At 42.0% G+C, this 22,539-nt stretch overlaps 1 protein-coding gene and 1 long non-coding RNA gene across 2 annotated transcripts in view; both read left to right on the top strand.

Moving 5' to 3' along the window:
• The first annotated feature begins 8,997 nt into the window (after positions 1 to 8,997).
• LOC129603631 (NLR family CARD domain-containing protein 3-like) overlaps positions 8,998 to 22,539 on the top strand; it is a 43,558-nt gene continuing 30,016 nt past the window's right edge. The window contains exons 1-5 of the mRNA XM_055505926.1: positions 8,998 to 9,113; positions 9,273 to 9,501; positions 9,636 to 11,442; positions 11,562 to 11,735; positions 12,846 to 13,019. Coding sequence (XP_055361901.1) covers positions 9,111 to 9,113; positions 9,273 to 9,501; positions 9,636 to 11,442; positions 11,562 to 11,735; positions 12,846 to 13,019 — 2,387 coding nt within the window. The 5' untranslated portion in view covers positions 8,998 to 9,110. The remainder of the gene's footprint in view (positions 9,114 to 9,272; positions 9,502 to 9,635; positions 11,443 to 11,561; positions 11,736 to 12,845; positions 13,020 to 22,539) is intronic.
• Positions 13,327 to 15,940, top strand: LOC129603638 (uncharacterized). Its single transcript, XR_008693726.1, has 3 exons — positions 13,327 to 13,376; positions 15,581 to 15,627; positions 15,807 to 15,940. It is a non-coding gene; the product is annotated as an uncharacterized LOC129603638 (long non-coding RNA).

Raw genomic sequence — 22,539 nt, 5'->3', positions numbered from 1 at the left:
ATGACAAAAAACATAAAAGCTGGATTATTGTTTTTTTTGACACAGTGCTTGGATTAAATTCCATTTACACACATCAGGAGAAATAAAACCAATGTGCTTTGTATTTTAATAAGGACAAATTAACCAGTGTTATAGGAAGAATTGTGTCTTCCTTCTTTCTATGCAGTTATTCTATGATTTATGACTTATGTTCTGCAATGAATATTCTATGTTTTGTCTTACTGTATGCATTTGACATTTGACCTAGATTGTTCAATGGTTGTCTCTGCCTGATAGACTCTCAACTCTAGCTCCCAAACCCAAGGTCGGGAGTTGTGTCTCTGTCTGTTGAGACTTGGTGCCCCTTTCTCACAGATAGTTGGACGTCAGCGATGCAGGTGTGAGAATATCTTCACACACATGGCGACAGGGAGGAGATGGTGCATGTAATTTGATTGGGTTAGAAAGACATTCCACCCTAGTCGGACAGAGAAGCTAAAAGGCAGAAGCAACTTGAGGATCGTGGGCTCTTTGCATCACACCTTCGTGGTGTGTGCACTGATCTCCCCAGCTGGTTTTTGGTTTGTTGATGTGCACGATCAACATCCATGCTTTTTATTTGCTTTCCCAATTATTTTTATTTTCTTTATTATATCAATAAATCGCACAAAAGGACAACTCTCTCATCTGCTTCTTTATGGGAAATTTCCACCACACCAGTCGGCTTGATTTCATTCGATATCTTCAAGAAAGGAAAATATAAAGTCATTACTTCATTTGAATGTGAGAACCAGCTTCTTATTGATGTGTATGACATTACAAAAATAACAGTCTTGCTTTCTTAGGGCGTATGTGTAGTCCTGTGTTTCTACTACTTTAAAACGATTTTTAGACAGATTTAGTTAACTTTCACTTTCACATTCTTAATACAAAGTTCAACCAGCTAAAGCCTGCTGGTCGATGGCTGTCAGAATATAAAGTTTAATAAGCTTAATAGGTTTCTGGTAAAACCACTGAAAAGGTGTCTCCTGTTACAATAAGGCTGTATTAGCAATGATTGTTAGTCACAGGAACTATCTCTTAAGTTATGCTGCAATAGACATAGACTGCTGGGGGACTTAATCTATACATTAAGCTCCCCTTTTTCCTTCTATCCCCTCTATCCAATAACCTCCCATCATTGGTCCATGTTTAACTAATCTTATCTCTTTCTCTCCAGTAGTTGTACTTCTCCCCAGCTCTCTCTTCTCTCTCTCATTCTCCCATTCTGTCCTCACCTACAAGTATCATTGGACTCAGATCTACGTGTCTGTGATGGGCAGCTGCGGATACAACCATCCTGCCTGCATCCAGTCCCTGGTCCTACCATCCTGCCTGTGCTCTGTTGTTACTTGTTGTCTTGTTGTTGTTGCTGTGCTTCTCTCTCTCTCTCCCCTCACCCCAACCGGCCGAGGCAGATGGATGCCCACATCCAGCCTGATTCTGCTGGAGGTTTCTTCCTCTTTCCTCTCCACTGATGCTGTCAAATGCTTGGTGTATGTGGGATTTGTTGGGTTTAGTTGTGTAAGGTAATACCTTACCTTGTAAAATGCCTTGAGATAACCTTGTTGTGATTTGAATTGAATTGAGTAGATGTTATTTACACTGTATTTGGTGCTTCTGCAACTTTGTTTTTTACTACATTTAGGAGACAAGTGTGTCATTTTGTTAAACCAGAGACTTTTATTTTGAAACCTTTTCCACAGAACGTGGCTTTAACATCGCTCTCACTTCCTCTCAAGCTTTGGAGAAGAGCCCTTCCCACAGTACTGATGTCTGACTATTGAAGATAGTTTTTTTGATTGTAACTTGTGTAATTGTCAAAATATTGTTGTGGATATTTTAATTACAGTTTTGACTTCATGTCAAAACGTCATGAATACATTAGAAATATCTGTAATATGAAACATGTCTATCTTACAGATGCTAAGTAGGCCATGTTTACTGCCGTCCACCGTGTTTTGATGTCGTTTTGGTTAACTACAGAAACTTTTCACTCCTACCTGGTTGGCTCCCACCTCTGTCAATCTCATCAGCAGTGCTGCTGATTGGTTCAATTAGATGCTTGTGTTTTTTTGCCCAAGGGCACCGTCGCAGCAAAAGCGAAAGTAAGAAAGTTCAGAACCGAAGCGAACTAGGACTAGAGAAAGGACTGGTAAGCAAACTAAATACGCCTGTCTGGGTGTTAGACGCTACGTTTCAGGGAAGAATTCACCTGTTGCCGGGAGTGAAGCCGAAGCGTTTTGCCGCTGCTGCAGTGCTCAAGTAGTGCAGCCCATCAGGTGTGTTTCTTATATGATAATGGTTTCATAGTTAATTAATACATATCTAGTTCAGGCTGCTGAGGCCGCTCCCACAGTAGTGAACTACCATACAGACGTTATCCATCATGTGTCTACCACCGACTGTCTGTCAAAAACCTTTTGTCGAACGCGGGTTAACCTCAGTCTATCTAATTTATTCTATCTAGCTGCTTATTTCGGCTTAATCTGCCATAACTTGTAAATACTATTCTCTAAAACAAGGTAGAAAAGGGCTTCTCATCAAAATTCATTGACCGCGATGAAGTTAGTTTGACGTTGGACATTCAACAGACATTCGACCGAAAGTACCTCCAGACAAGCGGTCCGTGTTTGAACAAGCGATCCGCGTTTCGTGTTCGCTATGCGGACACAGAACGAAACCGCTCGGCACATTAAGACGTTGATTTAGGGACCGTCGATAAATTATTTGGATTTTCAAGAAATTAATATTTCAATAGCCTCCAAACCATATGAACTACTGGTTCAAAACCTGCTCCAAACTATGTGTCTACATGTCCTTCATAGGGCACAAACATTTATATGAAGAAACAGTCATGTTGCATATTTTTCTATAATATTTTAGTTTTAATATTTCTGTAATTTTTCAATTCCATCCACACCATATGACCTACTGGTTCAAAACCTTCTCTAAAACGTTTGTCTACACCTCCTTCACAGGGCACAACCATTTTCATGAGGAAATAGTCATGTTGCATATTTTTCTATAATATTTTAGTATAAATATTACTGTAATATTTCAATACCATCCACACCATATGACCTACTGGTTCAAAACCTGCTCCTAACTGTGTGTCTACATCCTCTTCACAGGGCACAGCCTTTTTTATCAAGAAATAGTCATGTTGCATATTTTTCTATAATATTGTAGTATAAATATTATTATAATATTTTAATACCATCCAAACTATGTGACCTATTGGTTCAAAACCTGCTCCTAACTGTGTGTCTACATGTCCTTCACAGGGCACAATGATTTGTATGAGGAAATAATCATGTTGCATATTTTTCTATAATATTTTAGCTTAAATATTCCTGTAATATTTCAATACCATCCACACCATATTACCTACTGGTTTAAAACATTCTCTATAATGTGGGTCTACACCTCCTTCATAGGGCACAAGCATTTTTATGAGAATCAAATCATCTTGCATATTTCTCTATATTTTAGTATAAATATTACTGTAATATTTCAATACCATCCACACCATATGACCTACTGGTTCAAAACCTTCTCTAGAATGTGTGAGTACATCTCCTTCACAAGACACAGCCATTTTTAGGAAGAAATAGTCATGTTGCATATTTTTCTATAATACTTTTGTATAAATATGTAAACCTGCTCCAAAATGTGTGTCTTTACCTCCTTGTTGGGGCACAACCATATTTGTTCTTTCATTAACACTAAATATTATAGACAACATGCAACATGACTATATAATCTAGCCACAGGGGTTGCAAGCCAGTGACCTCTGATCCAGTCCCAAGCCTGGATCAATAGAGTGTTGCGTTAAGCATCTGGCGTAAAACTTGCCAATAACAACCAACCAAGAATTTCATACTGGATTGGCCGAGGTCTGGGTTAACAACGACAATGTTAACCTATAGGGTGCCGGTGGAAATTGGACTACTGTTGGTCAAAGAAGGAGAGCAGGCAGAAGGGTTTGCAGACAGAGAGAGAAGAGGAAAGGCAGGAGCATAGATCTGAGAATAGGGACTCTTAACATTGGTGCAATGACAGGGAAAGTGGTGTGTTCTACCATGGTGTGTATAGGAAGAGAAACGAGAAACGGGGTAGGAGTGATCCTGAAGGGGAGGTTGTGAACAATGTTCTGGAGGTGAAAAGAGTCTCATACAAGGTGATGAGCCTAAAGCTAGAAATCGAAGATGTGAATGTAGTCAATGGGTCTGCTCCACAAGTAGCTGTGAGTTGGAAGAGAAGGAGAGATTCTGCAGTGAGGTTGATAAGGTCATACGGAGTATACCCAGAGGAGAGAGGGTAGTGGTCGCAGCAGACTTCAATGGGCATGTTTGTGAGAGGAACAGAGGTGATGAGGAGATGGGAAGGTTTGGTGTAAAGGAAAGGAACCTAGAAGGACAGATGGTGGTGGACTTTGCTAAGAGGATGGAAATGCCTGTAAACAACACTTACTTCCGGAATAGAGAGGAACAGAGTGACGTACAAGAGTGGAGGTAGGAGCACGCAGGTGGACTACATCCTATGTAGACGAGGTCATTTAAAGCTCCCTGATCATACAGCTTTTCACTCTAAAGAATATTGGACTTTAATGTCTTAGTAAGGTCTCTGTAAATTTTCATTCCATAAAACCCTTTAGATCGTCCACACTGCCTCTGTCAATATGTTGTTTTCACTCCCCATCAGCAAACGCTGTGTTTTCTGGGCGTGTCGCAAGCGAAGCTGCTCGCCACACCTCTGTGCGGAAGCGCATACCTTTTTTGTTGTTGTTGTTTTTTGGCTCAATGGATACGAGCCACCGCACGGTTAGGATACTATAGGTGGCAGTAGTGCGACGTTGAGAATACAATCCACCGCAATCCTCCACAGAAGAAGAAGACCCGCTACAGGACTGCACGACGTTAGCCAGCCAGCTGGTTCGTAGCGTAGTGGAACCATACGTCTACGATCCCCAATCTGACCCTGAAGCTGAAGAGGAGGCTGTTGAAGTCGCCACATTTCGGCTGATGCAAGATGTGTCTCATTGGTAATGTCGCATTTACTTCAATTTAATTGATTTATGTAATTTGCAAAGCTACTAGCGGTTGCTAATGCGTATGCTAAATGGCGTGTGCAGCTTCAATATTCACAACACGACTTACCTGGAAAACTCTCGTTAATAGAAAACACTACTTTAGCTCACGTTATACAAATAAATAAGTTTGAGAGCATAGCTGAAATAATATAAATGCATTTTACATTTACACATTTCACTGTTTTGTCTTACTTGTGCTGCTGCTCTGACATAATTTTATTTAAAAATGTGCATTAATATTTAGAGCAATCACTGCATGACCTACCTGGGAACAAAAAGCATTGGTTCAAATTATATATTGACCTAAAGTATTTTTACTGCTTTTAATTATGTTTTTTGTCATTCTTGATAAATCTGACAGTAATATGTCTCTGTATCTAAGTTGTTACAGGTATCTAGTCTACAGAGGCTAGTGAGCTGGTGCTGAGGATTCCTGGGGTGAAGAATCTGAGTTGCCATCTCTTCATGCTCGGGTTGTAGATGAAGGCAGAGTTTCCTGATGGATAAAACACTATTTGTATGATGGATGTAAACCACCTGTGGAATAACTCCCTTACCATTTGAGTAAAAATGTGTTTTTTGTGAGTGCGATACTCAAAGAATTTTTTTATTTTTTATTTATATATAATTTATATGCTTTTTATTTATGGCCGCTTCAACTTTATAGCTTACCATATTAGAAAGAGAAAAAAACATGTAATTTCAATACTATGATTTCCTAAATAAAAGTGTTTTCCCTTCAGAAACAGAGTTCAGTGAAATACATAATAGTTAAAGCCAACTTTATTGTAAACCAAAAAAATACACCACTACTCCAAAGCTAGAACAAACTGTTACCTTCACACTCCAATGTGCAATGTATAGGTTAATGAGTTAATTAAGAAGTCTGGGGGTTTGAGGTCAGAAGCTTTTGCAGGGCCTTGCAAAAGAAATGCATGAAAGTAGGGTAAACAGGGAGATGTGGTGATCCTTGTTCTCATCACTATTTGGAAGACTGAGCGGAAGCAGTCCTCTACCAGATGGAAGCTGTGATTGTCCTCACCATCACCTCATCAAAACAAAAAGGTACTGCAATCAGAATTGTAGATTAGTGAAATGTTCATTATTATGTAGGTCAAAACCTTCTCTAATGTAAGAACACACAATACCAGAAAAAAAATTAAACCAAACAAGAGGACAGGCCTGTCTGTGCTAAAACAACAGATAAACAGTTGTTACAATTTAAATATAAAATCTAAACAGTATATACCAATTAAAATCTTCTATTACCTATCTTACTGTTGGTACATACAAACTTACATACCTTCACTCCTGAGGCTCGGTTGACTCACTGTAGCCGTTAGCATAGCTAGCGGTTAGCTTGTCTCACATGTGGGTTACTGCATTTTAAACAGACCCAACTAACATATTTAGATATCACAAGTATCAAGCACAAACTTACTACAGCGAGCTAGATCCACCGCTTCCTGTCTGTCACCGCTGGAAGGGCGATAACGATCAGCTGTTCCCCGCAGGTGTATGTGATTACAGAAAAAGGACAGACGCTAGACCCACCGCTCCCTGCCTGTAGCCGCTCGATGCCGATAGTCATTAGCTTTTCTCCACACAGGTGTGTGGCTGCAGGAGCCCACATGAGCACATTTGAAGGGGACAAAGGCTCGGTCGACTTGCTGTAGCCGTTAGCATAGCTAGCTACTAACTTGCCCCACACTTAGGTTACTACATTTAAACGGACAAACTAACATTTAAAACATTATAAATATCAAGCATGTACTTACTTCAGTGAGTGGATGACGGACTTTAGGAATAGGTCCTTTTTTTCCAACAGGAGCCGTGAAACAAATCCAGCATTGTACGCACCCTCGTTTGAAATGCACATACGTATAAATGCTGAGGCAGTGTTTCTGGCACCGGTCCGTTAAAAATAAAAGTGACCCACAAATCCTCACTTGTTGATCCCTTGGTAAAGTGAATAGACTTTGGTGTTGGTTAGAACACCTAAGAACTGAACTATTTCTATGGGAGGACTTGGGCGCTGCCGTGCTGGTCTGTTCACGGGGAGTGAGAGGGGGGAAATGGCGGAAGTCCAGTTTTGGTTCGGGATCATTGTGGGGGTGGTGGTTCAGGATTTGCAGGGAGGACTTTCAACCAGTGTGACGAAACCTGGGGAACGGCCTCAGAGTAGGTCGTGGCTGTTTTCATTGGATGAGAAAATTTACGTTTTCAAAATGTGAAAAAAGCAGGAAATGCATTTCTACCTTGCTCAGTGTGTGTATATGTGACCCATAGAGTCATAGGGACACTCCAAAATGTCTAAAAAGTGGATTTTGCATGATATGAGCCCTTTAAGAGAGGTTAGTGACTGCAAAGTGGTGGTAGGAGAGAGTGTAGCCGGACAGCACCGCACTGTGGTGAGTAAGATGACAGAAAATAAGACCAAGTGGTGAAAGCTAAAGAATGAAGAAACCTGTGAATTAAGGTAGAAGTTGAGGCAGGCTCTGGGTGGTCAGGAAGACCTTCCAGATGACTGGAAAACTACAGCAAAGGTTACCAGGGAAACAGGAAGGAAGGTGCTTGGTTTTCTCTTGAAAAAGTCAGTTGGCTTACTTAATGCTTCGTTGGATAGCTTTAGAGCACATGTGTCAAGCTCCGATCCTCAAGGGCCAGTGTGTCAGTTGACTTTTCCAGCTTGTCATTGACTGAACACACCTGGTCAAGGTTATCAGTACGAGCTGGGGCAGGGAGAGGTTGAAAACCATCAGGGCAGCGGCCCTCGTCGGCATCAGTTTGACACCCCTGCTTTAGACCATATTCAACACCTACACTTTGGGCTCTGGGCTCTGCCTCGCTATCTCTGTTTACAAAGCCAAACTTTATACAAACAGGTTTGTATTTGCACACCAATTTAGCCTTGTATAGAGGTCCGTACTACTGTCACCTTCATTTGTTCATTCTTCTCCATCTTCAGCCAAACGTTTACAGCTGACTTATTGTGCTGCTGCTTATTGGAGTGTGTTAACACCTGTCTGACACCTCATTGCCATCTAGTGGTGGGGAGTTGCATTGCGGGGGCTTTGCGGCCCACAGTCACAGAGCTTTCTTTTTCTTTCACTCTGTATGAGTGTACTTTCATCTTCCCCTTGCCAGTGTGTTTAGCACATCGGCTTCATAGCAGGTGGTGTTTAGTGTTGGAGTTAAAGAAACTTTTGTTTGCTTATATAAGACACCGTGAAGGACCAACTTATGTTGTAATGTGCAGATAAATGATTTGCGTTTCTTCTCTACATGAAGGTATAAAGTTTTAATTTAGCAGCATGGATCAGTGTGAGGACAGAGAGGAGGGAGCCCCTTCCTCTAATATCAGAAGAATGAAGATAAACAAAGCTCAGAGGTGAGATGAAGGAGACAATCTGACTGATTCTGTCTCCAACTCATAGCATTATTATTATTATTATTATTATTATTATTATTATTATTATTATTATTATTATTATTATTATTATTATTATTATTATTATTATTATTATTATTATTATTAATTTCATCTTGACATATTTACCTTTATTGATCAAGGAAACTTTGACTGAATATGTGAAAATTAACCTAAGTTGTTTGTCCATCAGGTTCCATCAGAGACAAGAATCTGCTGGACCTGAACCCAGCTGTGTGTCCCTCAAGAGTGATATGTCAAAGGACAAAATTATTCATTTTAAAAACCAACAACCATCAAAGTCAAAGTGAGTTGTTGTTTTCAGTTTGAATCAGGCTGAACAATCTTATGATTTAAACTTGATATGATTATAAGTAATTGTACTGTTTATATCTTGTGACGTAAGTTGTCTGTGTTTGAAGTGTTGCTGTAAAGGATAAGCTTTATTTAGACTCACATCATGTGACTCATTCTTCATGGTTCCTCCACAGAGTGGACCTGCAGAGCTCAGAGGTTCCCAATGCTCAGTCTGTCCAGCAGCACCAAACACACCTGGACTCCATATTTATGGTCTGTACATGTACAACTACTACTGTTCATCTGTTGTGTTCACAATAATCTCATGCTGCACTTTTTAGACCAGTGGATCGTCAGTGTGTCCAACATGGATCTGATGTTTGGCTCCATGGTTTTAGTTGGATGCTGTCATTCATATAGTTTCTGTTCCAGCTGCTGGAGGAAAACATGGTTACGTTTGTGAAGAAGGAGCTGAAGAAGATCCAGAGGGTTCTGAGTCCAGATTACCCAGAATGCTTAGAGAGTCAGAGGGAGGATGAGGAGGAGTTGGATGGTGAGGATGAAGAGCAGAGGAGGAGCAGCAGAGACGCATTTCTGAAGATCACAGTGAACTTCCTGAGGAGGATGAAGCAGGAGGAGCTGGCTGACTGTCTGCAGAGCAGTAAGAGGATTTATAACATTTAACATTACAGACACAATCACACATTTACTGATATGATTTTTATATGTGGACCAGAAGTAAACTGACATTTTTCTAACAAATTACATTAATCATTTTTTTGGTTGTTTATTCAGGATCTCCTGCTGCAGTTTGTCAGCATCAACTTAAATCTCAGCTAAAACAGAAGTTCCAGTGTGTGTTTGAAGGCATCTCTAAAGCAGGAAACCCAACCCCTCTGAACCAGATCTACACAGAGCTCTACATCACAGAAGGAGGAACTGGAGAGGTCAACGATGAACATGAGGTCAGACAGATTGAAACAGCCTTCAGGAAACCAGTCAGACCAGAAACATCCATCAGACCAGAAGACATCTTTAAAGGCTCAGCTGGAAGAGATGGAGCCATCAGAACAGTGATGACAAAGGGAGTGGCTGGCATTGGGAAAACAGTCCTAACACAGAAGTTCACTCTGGACTGGGCTGAAGACCAAGCCAACCAGAACATAAACTTCACATTTCCATTTACATTCAGAGAGCTGAATGTGCTGAAAGAGCAAAAGTTCAGCTTGGTGGAACTTGTTCATCACTTCTTTACTGAAACCAAAGCAGCAGGAATCTGCAGCTTTAAACAGTCCCAGGTTGTTTTCATCCTGGACGGTCTGGATGAGTGTCGACTTCCTCTGGACTTCAACAAGACTAAAACCCTGACTGATGTCACAGAGTCCACCTCAGTGGATGTGCTGCTGATAAACCTGATCAGGGGGAACCTGCTTCCCTCTGCTCGCCTCTGGATCACCACACGACCTGCAGCAGCCAATCAGATCCCTCCTGGCTGTGTTGACATGGTGACAGAGGTCAGAGGGTTCACTGACCCACAGAAGGACGAGTACTTCAGGAAGAGGTTCACAGATGAGCAGCAGGCCACAACCGTCATCTCCCACATCAAGACGTCACGAAGCCTCCACATCATGTGCCACATCCCAGTCTTCTGCTGGATCACTGCTACGGTTCTGGAGGATGTGCTGAAAACCAGAGAGGGAGCAGAGCTGCCCAAGACCCTGACTGAGATGTACATCCACTTCCTGGTGGTTCAGACCAAAGTGAAGAACATCAAGTATGATGGAGGAGCTGAGACAGATCCACTCTGGAGTCCAGAGAACAAGAAGATGATTGAGTCACTGGGAAAACTTGCTTTTGAGCAGCTGCAGAAAGGAAACCTGATCTTCTATGATTCAGACCTGACAGAGTGTGGCATCGATATCAGAGCAGCCTCAGTTTACTCAGGAGTGTTCACACAGATCTTTATAGAGGAGAGAGGACTGTACCAGGACAAGGTGTTCTGCTTCGTCCATCTGAGTGTTCAGGAGTTTCTGGCTGCTCTTCATGTCCATCTGACCTTCATCAACTCTGGAGTCAATGTGCTGTCAGAACAACAATGCACAGCTCAGACGTCTGAAACAAGAATAGAAAAATCTACAGAGACACAGTTCTACCCTAATGCTGTTGTCAAGGCCTTACAAAGTCCAAATGGACACCTGGACCTGTTCCTTCGTTTCCTCCTTGGTCTTTCGCTGCAGACTAATCAGACTCCCATTAAAAGTCTTATTAGACAGACAAGAAGTGATTTAAAAACCAAGGAAACAGTTCAGTACATCAAGAAGAAGATCTCAGAATCTCCATCTGCAGAAAAAAGCATCAACCTGTTCCACTGTCTGAATGAACTGAATGACTGTTCTCTAGTGGAGGAGATTCAACAGTACCTGGACTCAGGGAAAGTCTCTACAGATGAACTCTCTGCTGCTCAGTGGTCAGCTCTGCTCTTCATGTTGGTGTCATCAGGAAAAAAACTGGACAAGTTTGACCCAATAAAATACTCTTCAAGCTTTTCAGAGAAGGATCTTCTGTTTGTGTTTGAAGTGCTTAAAGCCTCCAAAAAAGTTAAGTAAGTGTAAAGATTTATTCACCATTTAACAATTATTATAAATTGTGGGTTTTTTCTCCTTTTTTATTTTCTAATATCTTAATCCACATTTTTACATTTTCTTTGTCCCTGTTTTTCAGACTGAGTGGCTGTAACCTGTCAGAGAGAAGCTGTGAAGCTCTGTCCTCAGTTCTCAGCTCTCAGTCCTCTAGTCTGAGAGAACTGGACCTGAGTAACAACGACCTGCAGGATTCAGGAGTGAAGCTACTGTCTGATGGACTAAAGAGTCCTCATTGTCAGCTGGAGAGTCTCAGGTCAGATCAAGCTACTGTTTGTTTTAAAGACAGACCAACAGTTCTGGAAAATGGCTTAGCTACATTCAAATGAATTTATCTCTGCAACCACAATGTCTATGTGAATACAAATAATGTAATAATATAGGGGACACTTGTGGGATGTGATATGAGGCGTAAAAATTAGTGTGTTACTAATGCAATGTTTATGAGTAATAAAAAAGCAAAATCTTTCTTTTCTGTCTGATGAAAAATGTTTTTTCAGGAGGCCTCAGCAACTTCTAACCTCCATATAATCATAGCACAATTAGTGAACATTAAATTAGCAAAAATATTGTTTTGTAAGTGAAGCAGGACAAAATTATAATGATTTTACTGTGAACAGTCAGATGAGGTTATGGATTTCCTATTGTGGATTGCTAATGTTTTTCCACTACTATAGCACTTAAAGTAGCAAGTGATCAATATATCCAAATAATGGTTATTTATATCTATCTGACTAGAAATTAACATTGCCCAGCCGTTGGACAGTGTGTCTAAATCTGTCGCAAATGTCCACCAGAGTGCAGGTGGGGGGGTCTGTTCGTGCATAACTTTGCCTAGCAGCAACTGACCTTGGTCAATGAGATGTCTTTCTACTCGTTACAAGCTATGCAATGGGCCTAAAAACACCAACACATAATTGACAGAACTGGTAGCCACTGAATGGCTGAACGCGTTTTATGACTTCGGTGCAATAAAAAACGTGACCAATAAAGCACTTTAGACAAGCTATGTAGGAGTGCAGAACAAAGTGATTAGATAACCTCTCAGAACGCAGGAATTAGAGATTATCGTATTCGTCTGTGTTTGATGTACACAAATGACTTTTACATAGTGTTGTAGCCCACAACCTATTCCTTGTCCTGTGCAAACTGATTCTGAAGCTAATACTTAGAGCCTGCCGAGTACTATTAGGACAGCTAGGGTTAACAATAGAATGTTGCAATTGCAAAGGTTTCTCATCAGTGGCTCATTTACTGTAACATAGTAAATGTTTTCCATTTTCTAAGCTATTTCTATCGTTGTTCATACTTAATATTAAAGGTGATTGACATTAACTTGAAACCTTTTTACATTTCTGCTTCTCAGACTGAGTGTGTGTAACCTGTCAGAGAGAAGCTGTGAAGCTCTGTCCTCAGTTCTCAGCTCTCAGTCCTCTAGTCTGAGAGAACTGGACCTGAGTAACAACGACCTGCAGGATTTAAAAGTGAAGCTACTGTCAGATGGACTGAAGAGTCCTCACTGTCGACTGGAGACTCTCAGGTCAGGATTTCCTTCATCTAAGAAATTAGCAGTTTGTGGACACACACACTTACATTGTCAAAGTGTGTTTTTGTCCATTTTGTGTGTGTGTGTGTGTGTGTGTGTGTGTGTGTGTGTGTGTGTGTGTGTGTGTGTGTGTGTGTGTGTGTGTGTGTGTGTGTGTGTGTGTGTGTGTGTATGCAGGCTGTCAGGTTGTCTGGTCACAGAGGAAGGCTGTGCTTCTCTGGCCTCTGCTCTGAGCTCCAACCCCTCCCATCTGAGAGAGCTGGACCTGAGCTACAATCATCCAGGAGACTCAGGAGAGATGCTGCTGTTTGCTGGACTGGAGGATCCACACTGGAGACTGGACACTCTCAGGTATGGAGGGAACTACAGTACAGACCATGTGTGATAGAGGAGAAAGTGAAATGTTGCAGTTTCTCTCAACTGCTGAAACGCTATAACTAGGAGCCTCATGTACAAAGCTGGTACAGTCAATCTGCTCTCGATGCAAACTGCGCTTTAATGTTGCCCTGATCATCCGTTTTATGGGAACTTCATGCCTTGCTGACATACGGATGATTGCATTCCACACAGCTGGCATGGCTCAGCTCGGCTCAGCTCAGGGTCCACTACCTGACCGGTCTGCAGCTCCCTCTGGATGCTCCCGTGGCTGAAACCTTGTGGTCAACAGCTGGATGTGCGCTGACCGCACATGCGTCGCGATCCAAAACGGCCGCCTCTACCAGATTCTAATACATCCTCTATTACTGTAGATCCTCTAACAGCTCATCTATCATGGCTGTAGAATATATGTTTGCACCTTTTTCATCTTATTTCTATATCATCTAAGAACAGTACAGACGTGTGGCTGTATATTAATTATATATTGTTTTTCTTCATCATGTGAAAACGATCATTAGTCACAACGAACAATTTCACCTCTTTGTGTTGCTAATGGACTGATAGCTGTAGAAAAGTATATACGCCAGCCAGCCAGCTACAGTACCATAGATTTGCGCACGTTTCTACAGTACTTTGGCGTACAAAGTTCTGATACTGTACTGTACTGCTTACGCCGAGTTTTTGTGCGTAAGAACCCTTACATGTACATGAGGCTCCTGGTCTTTAAACCAAATTTCCAAAACCATACAAAGCAGCACACCCATTTTTCTGAGCCATGAACCATGTTATACATTTATGTTTACTGTTGTGAGAATGAGAGACATAGTTTCAAAAAAATGTATTTAAGCAATTGAGAAAACCTAATAGTCATTCATTTATAGCATTTAGTTTTGTTTACTGAAATATCTGCACTTGTGTAAAGTGAAATTCAAGTTATTTCGCCTAAATTAATCAGAATGTGATGAGTAAGGAAACAAATGCTTCACTGAGAAACAAAAGAAGAAGCTGAATATAGATCCTAAATTATTCTATAAACAATTCCTTTTTTATTTGTGTTCACTTAACTAACACATTAAGATTAGATGAAGTAAGCATATGGGCGGCACGGTGGTGCGGTGGGTAGCACTGTCGCCTCACAGCAAGAAGGTTCTGGGTTGGTTCCCGGAGGTGGCCCTAGTGCCTTTCTGTGTGGAGTGTGGAGTGCACGTTCTCCCCGGGGTTCTCTCGGGGTTCTCCGGCTTCCTCCTACAGTCCAAAGACGTGCATTAAGTTGATTGGACTCTCTCCATTGCCCGTAGGTGTGAGTGAATGGTTGTCTGTCTATGTGTTGCCCTGCGATGGACTGGCGACCTGCCTCTCGCCCATAGCCAGCTGGGATAGGCTCCAGCACCCCCGTGACCCAGCATTAGGGAATAAGCGGTTTAGAAAATGGATGGAATTAAGCATATCTTCTGGTCAATTGGAGAACAAACAATAACCTCCTCATGTCACTCAGTAAAAGGTCTCTCCTCTCTTCTGCTTTTTCCTGTCAGGGGTCGTGACAGTATGGTTGTCTTTTTGGCAAGTTTTTATGTAACCCCTCTATTTATCTGGGCTCATGACCAGCACAGAAGTCACTGGCTTGCAGCTCCTGCGGCTAAATTCAAAATCACGCTAACCACTGCGCCAAAATATTCCATTACAATCAGTTGGCATCAGTTATGTGAATGATCTCCAATAAACCAGTTGCTTGTGGGGAGACAACCTTATTTCTGTTGATTTGATCACATTTGAGTAATTTACTGGCCTAAAGTAAAAGCAGCACATTTAGTCTGATCTCTGATGTTTGTTCCCAGTGAAGCAGCAGGTTGTTGTGTTGTTGTCTTTGTCAGTTTTCTCTGGACAATTGTTAAATAGTCACAAATGGGAGAAAAAGCTCCACAGTTTGACATGAGTTACTGTGATATTAGTTTCTCTACTGTATTGCTGGGTCTCTACTACAGTAGGTTTCACAGAGCAGTAAAACAAATTCTCCACAATTTCTCCTTCTCCGTAAATTCCAAGGATCCAATTCCTTAGTTGTTGGTTAAAGTCCATCCCTACATACAGTAGGAGCTCCATTTGAACACAATCCTAAACCAATGTTTGTTTAGAGCTATGTAATGTCGATGCTCTGACCCCCCCCCCCCTTCTTTCAGGATGGAGCCTGGTGGAGTGCGATGGATGAAACCAGGTCTGAGGAAGTGTAAGTGTGTTTTTAATGATATCAGCAACATTCAACCATCTTCAAACTGTCATGAGTCGTCTTCAAACTGAAGATAGATAAATATCATCAATATCATTGTTCTCTCCATCAGATTTCTGTCAACTTACAATCGACATGAACACAATTAACAGAAAACTACAACTGTCTGACAACAACAGGAAGGTGACACATGTGGAGGAGGATCAGCCATATCCTGATCATCCAGACAGATTTGATCTGTGGGCTCAGCTGCTTTGTAGTAATGAACTAAGTGATCGTTGTTACTGGGAGGTTGAGTGGAGAGGAAGGATTTATTTATCAGTGAGTTACAGAGGAATCAGAAGGAAAGGAAACAGTAAAAACTGTTGGTTTGGATACAACGATCAGTCCTGGAGTCTGAGGGGCTCTATTCTTGGATATTCTGTCCTTCACAATAATATAGAAACACCGATCCCATCCTCCTCTGTGTCTCACAGAGTAGCAGTGTATGTGGACTGTCCTGCTGGTTTTCTGTCCTTTTACAGTGTCTCCTCTGACAAACTGATCCACCTTTATACCTTCAACACCACATTCACTGAACCTCTCTATCCTGGGTTTACTCTGTGGTGGTCTGGTTCTTCAATGTCTCTGTATGATGTGTCGTTGTGAGAGTGTGATCCTGTCAGAGAAAGGTTGTGACTGTTGAACATATTTCAGTCTGTTCATGTCTGTGTAGTTTTCAAATTACTGTACTGTACAAGACCAGATTAAGATCAGAACATATCACCTAAAAATCCTGTAATGTACATTTAGACCAAAGCTTACGGTTTAGTTTTGAGCTACTCTCGTCATGTTGATTTAATTCTGAACCAGTTTCCAAGATTCCTTGGGAACGTCCTCCTCTTTCTCTCCTTTAAAGATGGAAGCTCAAGCACAAAGATGACTTGATGTGAAGTTGTTTTCCAGTGAATATTTGGATTTTTCTCTTTCTTTTCTCAATGTTGTTTTCCTCAAGAAAAACTGTAAGTTGACTGATGACTGTGATGGAAATTTTATATTATCCCATTTTTATTATTAATGCCTTAATAATCATCTGATCTGAGTTTCTGATTCATGTTCATATTCTTAAATGTTGATCATATACATCCTTAAACATAACATATTAAATTTTTCTATATGCATATGCATGAATAAATTCACAAAGACAACTTTTTGAAATCTTCTTTTCATTGAGTTTCAGAAGCTCTCGTGGTACTGTATGCTTTTTTTCCAGAACATTACACGACAGTGGTGGGCCTTATGAGCAAGAACAAGTCGGCATACAGAGAGGAGGTGGACCAGTTAATGGACTGGTGTAATGCCAATAACCTGTCTCTAAATGTCAACTTTTCCTTCATTTTCCTATACTGTTATCATACAGCTTGTGCCTTGTTATGATTACACTGAATGTTCCTATGTACGCAATTAATCTATTCTGTCTTGTCGTACATCTCTTTTATGCATCTGACAAATTTCTCTTACTCTGCTTTATGGGTGCCCCTGCTTGGCCCTCCCTAGAACTGGCTCCTATCTGACTCCAAAACCAAGGCTAAGGAGCTTTGTCCCTCTGTCACTTACCGTTCAGTGTTCTTTCTCTGATAGCGAGACTTCAGTGGTATCAGGTAGAAGAATGTGAATATCTGTGAATATATATATGAAGTGACATGAGATGAGGTGGAAATATACAATTTGATTGGACTAGAGAGACATTCCACTATGCCAGGAAAAGGAGCAAAAGGGTGAGGAGTCTTGAGGATTGTTTGATCTTTGCATTATACCTCCATGGTGTATGTTCTGATGTCCCCAGCTGGTATTTTTGTTTGCTTTGTCCTTTATCGTTTACTTTTCTTGTTATGACAATAAATTACACAACATACAACTCTCTCATCAGCTTATTTAGACAAAAATTTCCATGACATTTTGTCATGAACAGGATCTTCGCTGCACGTCGTCTGCCATGAGCGCTTGGCTCTCTCAGCCTCCAAACCCCTACAGGCATTCAGAGTTGGGAGGACTGCTCACCACGTCTGGATCAGCTCTCACGAGATCCATCAAATTCAAATTCCAACTTGGCTTTGGTTAACTTGTTTAAACAAAGCGTATTTGGTTAAACAAAAATCATTCATTGGTTGAGAAATTCATTAGGTGAAAAGAAAAATTTATTAGGTGAAAATGTCAAAACTCACAGAACACAGAAAAAAGACGACTCCTGTCAGAGGAGTGCGTTCGCAAAGTTAAGTGTTTAAGTTACAAAGGATTCAGCTTAGAGAATCTGCCATTGAAAATACTTAGGGATCGACTGTGCTGACAGGCCTGATTAGTTCCATTTTTGTGGCGACATCCGTGAAAAGTTTAAGGGTTAATAGGAAATCTGGGATTGGGAACTGCTGAACTGCTGAAAAGATGGGTTCGGGGCAGACTAAGTGTTCACCACCAGACAGCATAGTTGCAAAACAAAAATATGGTGTGTAGCGTGTTTCATGTCTCCATGAGTGGGAAACAGGTTATGGTTTTCCAAAAGGTGGATCACTTGGTTTAAAAGAAGTCCACACCTTAAAAGAGAAATTACAGAAATTACAGATTTGAAAAAATTGGACTGAAAGCACTACCACACTGCTCTCTACCCTAATAGAGAGCCGAGTGTGATGATGATACTGTAGATCTAGATCTGGACTTCTTCCCCGTCAGTGACTCAGAGGAGCTTGACCCACCACAGCCATTACAGTACCAGGAGCTGCAGCCTTCGCACCGGAGCAGCTGGATGTCGTGGAAATTTCCTATAAAGAAGCCGATGAGAGAGAGTTGTCTATCCATTCTACCACTTGTTCCCATTCAGGGTTGTGAGGGGGCTGGAGCCTATACCAGCTTGCTGAGGGCGAGAGGCAGGGTACACCCTGAACAGGTCGCCAGTGTCACAGTCTGGGTTTTTTGTCACGCATTTCTTGTTTTATTTTGTAGTTACTTCCGGTTTCTGTTCAGTTATGCCCTTTAACAACTTTACATTTTAGTCACATGACTATGCAGCTGTTTACAATCCTTTCATTTACCTCAGTAATCAAACAACAGCATTTACCTTACATGTAGTTTCCTGCTAGATCATGAGTTTTGTATCCGTTCTAGCATTTCGTGTTTCTGTCTACCAGTCATCATTCTGCTTGTGTTGACCACATTTTGAGAGTCTGGATCTTTCCTACCGGTACCATAGCCTAGCCCGTACGTGTTTTGACCTACTTACCTGTTTTGACCATCCAACTGCCTCTCGCTTACTTTTGACATTCTGCCTACCTGGGCAAAGCTAATTAAAACATAGATGTGCACATCAATAAACCAGAATACCAGCTGGGGGGATCAGAACATACACCACAGAGGTAAGATGCAAAGGTCCCACAATCTTCAAGTCATTTCCTGCCTTTTGTCCCTTTCCCTCTCTGGTCTAATCAAATTGCATATTACCACCTAATCTCTTTCGCTGTGTGTGGAGATGTTTACATTCTTTCACCCGTATGACCAGTGTCTTGCTATCAGAGAGAAGGAGCAGTACTGTTAACAGACAAAGAGTCAGTACTGTTAGTAGACAGTACTGCTAACAGACAAGAGCTCCTGGTGGTCCAGGAGCTGAGACAGGCATAGTCATTTCTGGGCCACCAGAAAACAATGCAGACGCAGCCGTCTTCAGACAACCAGGAACTGAGGTAGACATGGTCCTCTATGGACCACCTGGAACTGAGGCCGACGTGGTCATCTCTGGACCACCAAGACCTGAGATGTGCATGATCTCCACTGGACCACCAGGAGCTGAAGCAGACGCGTTCAACTCCGGACCACCAGGAAATGAGGCAGATGCTGCCCTCTCTGGACCACCCAGAACTGAGGCAGGTGCGGTCATCCCCAGACCACCAGGAGCTGAGGCAGATAGGGTCTTCTGTGGGCCACCAGGAAAAAAGTCTGGCGTGGTCCCGGAATCAATCAGGACTGGGGGGTTTGCTTTACCAGGGACAGGGGCTAGAATGGCCTCCTTCAGACCAACAGGGATTGGATTAGTCTCTTCCGGACCAAGAGGAATTAGAATGGTCAACAGGGACAGGAGCTAGAGCTTGGTCATGCCCTCGGGGTCGGTGCAGCTGAGAATAGCTGATGGGGATGTGATGTGATGGGGAGATTGTTTTATTTTCCGGAACATGCGATCTGATCACTGTGCATTTCCGTGATCACGTGACTGTAACGCGGTTACAGATCTACGTGAATCTAAGAGGTGCACATTGAAGTGTTGTAATCTGTGATTTTGCTAGCCTAAGTGCTTTATTGTGGTACTGTGCGGTGCTCTGTTTCTGCTGTGACCACGCCACACGCACGACCAACCACTGCACGCTTCCGCGATGTTATGGGAAAAATTGTTTCTTCCTTACTTCTATGCAGTTATGATACGATTTATGACTTATGTTCTGCAATTAATATCTTTTACATTACTTTTACAAATCAGTGTTTTGTCTTACTGTATGCATTTGACATTTGACCTAGATTGTTCAATGGTTGTCTCTGCCTGATAGACTCTCAACTCTAGCTCCCAAACCCAAGGTCGGGAGTTGTGTCTCTGTCTGTTGAGACTTGGTGCTCCTTTCTCACAGATAGTTGGACGTCAGCAATGCAGGTGTGAGAATGTAAATATCTTCACACACACTGCGACAGGGAGGAGATGGTGCATGTAATTTGATTGGGTTAGAAAGACATTCCACCCTAGTCGGACAGAGAAGCTAAAAGGCAGAAGCAACCTGAGGACCGTGGGCTCTTTGCATCACACCTTCGTGGTGTGTGCACTGATCTCCCCAGCTGGTTTCTGGTTTGTTTATGTGCACGATCAACATCCATGCTTTTAATTTGCTTTCCCCATTATTTTTATTTTCTTTATTATTTCAACAAATTGCACAAAAGGACAACTCTCTCATCTGCGTCTTTATGGAAAATTACCACCACAGAAATTGGCGTCTACAAACAGGATCCGCTGCAGGTCGTCTGGACGGTGTGACCAGGGACGATAGTCCTGAGGACTAGGGTCGCTCAGCCTCCAAACCTCTACAGCTGTTCTCAGTGGGAGGACTGCTCACCCGTCTGGATCGCCTCTGACGAGATCCAACGAACACAAAATCCAACCTCTACTCGGCCCGGTGAGAGAGATTCCGTTTTGTCACAACTTATCGAAGAAGAAAAAAAAAAAAGAAAGAAAACGGGTTTGAAATTGGTTTCAGGTATTCCGGGTTTACTTGGGTCCCTACTAGACTAAAACATAAAAGAAAACATAATTAGAACTATAGAGATGATAATATTTCTATCTTTCATCTTTCTAAATATAATATTAGGGAAAAAAATTATAATTTTAAAATTTAATATTCGGGTAAAATTAATTAGGTCAAAGTGTGCCCTGGTGACTGAGACGGTGGTTGTTAAGGGTTGGCTCGTGGAACCGAGCTTGTTTTGTCTGTACTGAGGATACAGACCAGTGTGCAGATCTGAGCGCAGTCCAAAGGGTGTGGACAAGGAAATAAAAGACGGCTTCTGAAATACGGAGCGCGTTTACAGGGGGAAGTGCTTTCGAGATACGAGGGACCCGGGTCTTAGAGGGGCCTGACGGTGAGGGAGCACTTCCGAGAACTCTGTCGCTGATCTGAGCGGTTCCCTTTCTACGGAGACGTCTGTGGAAGAGAAATTTCGAAAAAGGTTCCGGCCGGAACACAAAAAAGTCTAAGGCAGGAAACCGCCGGGACTCTAAAAGATGGGTTCGGGGCGATCTAAGTCTCCACCACCAGACTGCAGCATTACAAAAGTAAAAGTAATTAAAATTAAAAAGTAAATACGGTTATCAGTGCATTTCATGTTTCCATGAGTGGGAAACTGGTTATGGGTTCAAAAGGAGAATCACTTGTGTAAAAGACATATGCACCTTAAAAAGAAAAATTAGATACAAAAAGATGAGATTTGAAAAAGCAAAACTATCAAAACTAAAGCCCTAAAAGAAACAAAAGAGAGATGAGAGTAACAGAAAAAAAGGAGATAACAACTCTGGGGAAGAATTGTTTGCACTCTGCCACACACACACACACACACACACACACACACACACACACACACACACACACACACACACACACACACACACACACACACACACACACACACACACACACACACACACACACACATCATGCCAAGAGCAAATGCTCCCATTGTTTCTGCTCTCTATTCTAATGCAGAACTGAGCACGATGAGGGTAAATGCGGATCTGGACTCCTTTCCCACCATCAGCAGAAGAACCGAAGGAGAAGAAGCGCCTGACCAACAACCAGAACAGGGTGGAAGCTCTGATACCACAGCAGCTGGAGGACACAGACCACAGCATGGAGGCCTCAGCGACTCCCACAACGTCTGCAGCCATCACGTTCTGGGCTCATCAGACTCACCAGCTACTACAAGCGTGTGTGTCTGACACAGACACCTGCTTATGACAATCAGCAAAGGAAAACAAGGACAGAGCAACAGCAGAGAAGACGTGCTCTGACACGGACACTGGTTGAAACAACAGGAGAGGCTTCAGACGTGATCGGCCCAATAGAGCTGCATCTGAGGATCCAGGAAAGGTCTTTAATCGAGAAACAACTGTCCCATCTACGTCAGGCTCCACCCACTGGCGCTCACATCAGACTGATGGTTGGGGAAGGAGGAAGGTGACGGTTCCTTTTCACGTGATGTAGAAAACAGTACCGCAAACACACACACATTCATACACGCAATGAAGAAACACGCTTACAGCTGATACACGCTCAAATTCATGTTCATGCTTATCTGCTCGCAATGAGGAATCGCTTTTTGCTCAAAAAATTCCACAGAGTGATTTTAAAATGA

Source organism: Betta splendens, chromosome 2, assembly GCF_900634795.4.
Source record: "Betta splendens chromosome 2, fBetSpl5.4, whole genome shotgun sequence".
NCBI classification, from domain to species: Eukaryota; Metazoa; Chordata; class Actinopteri; order Anabantiformes; family Osphronemidae; genus Betta; species Betta splendens.
Note: the sequence above shows the minus strand (reverse complement) of the source record. Positions and strands in the feature narration are given on the sequence as shown.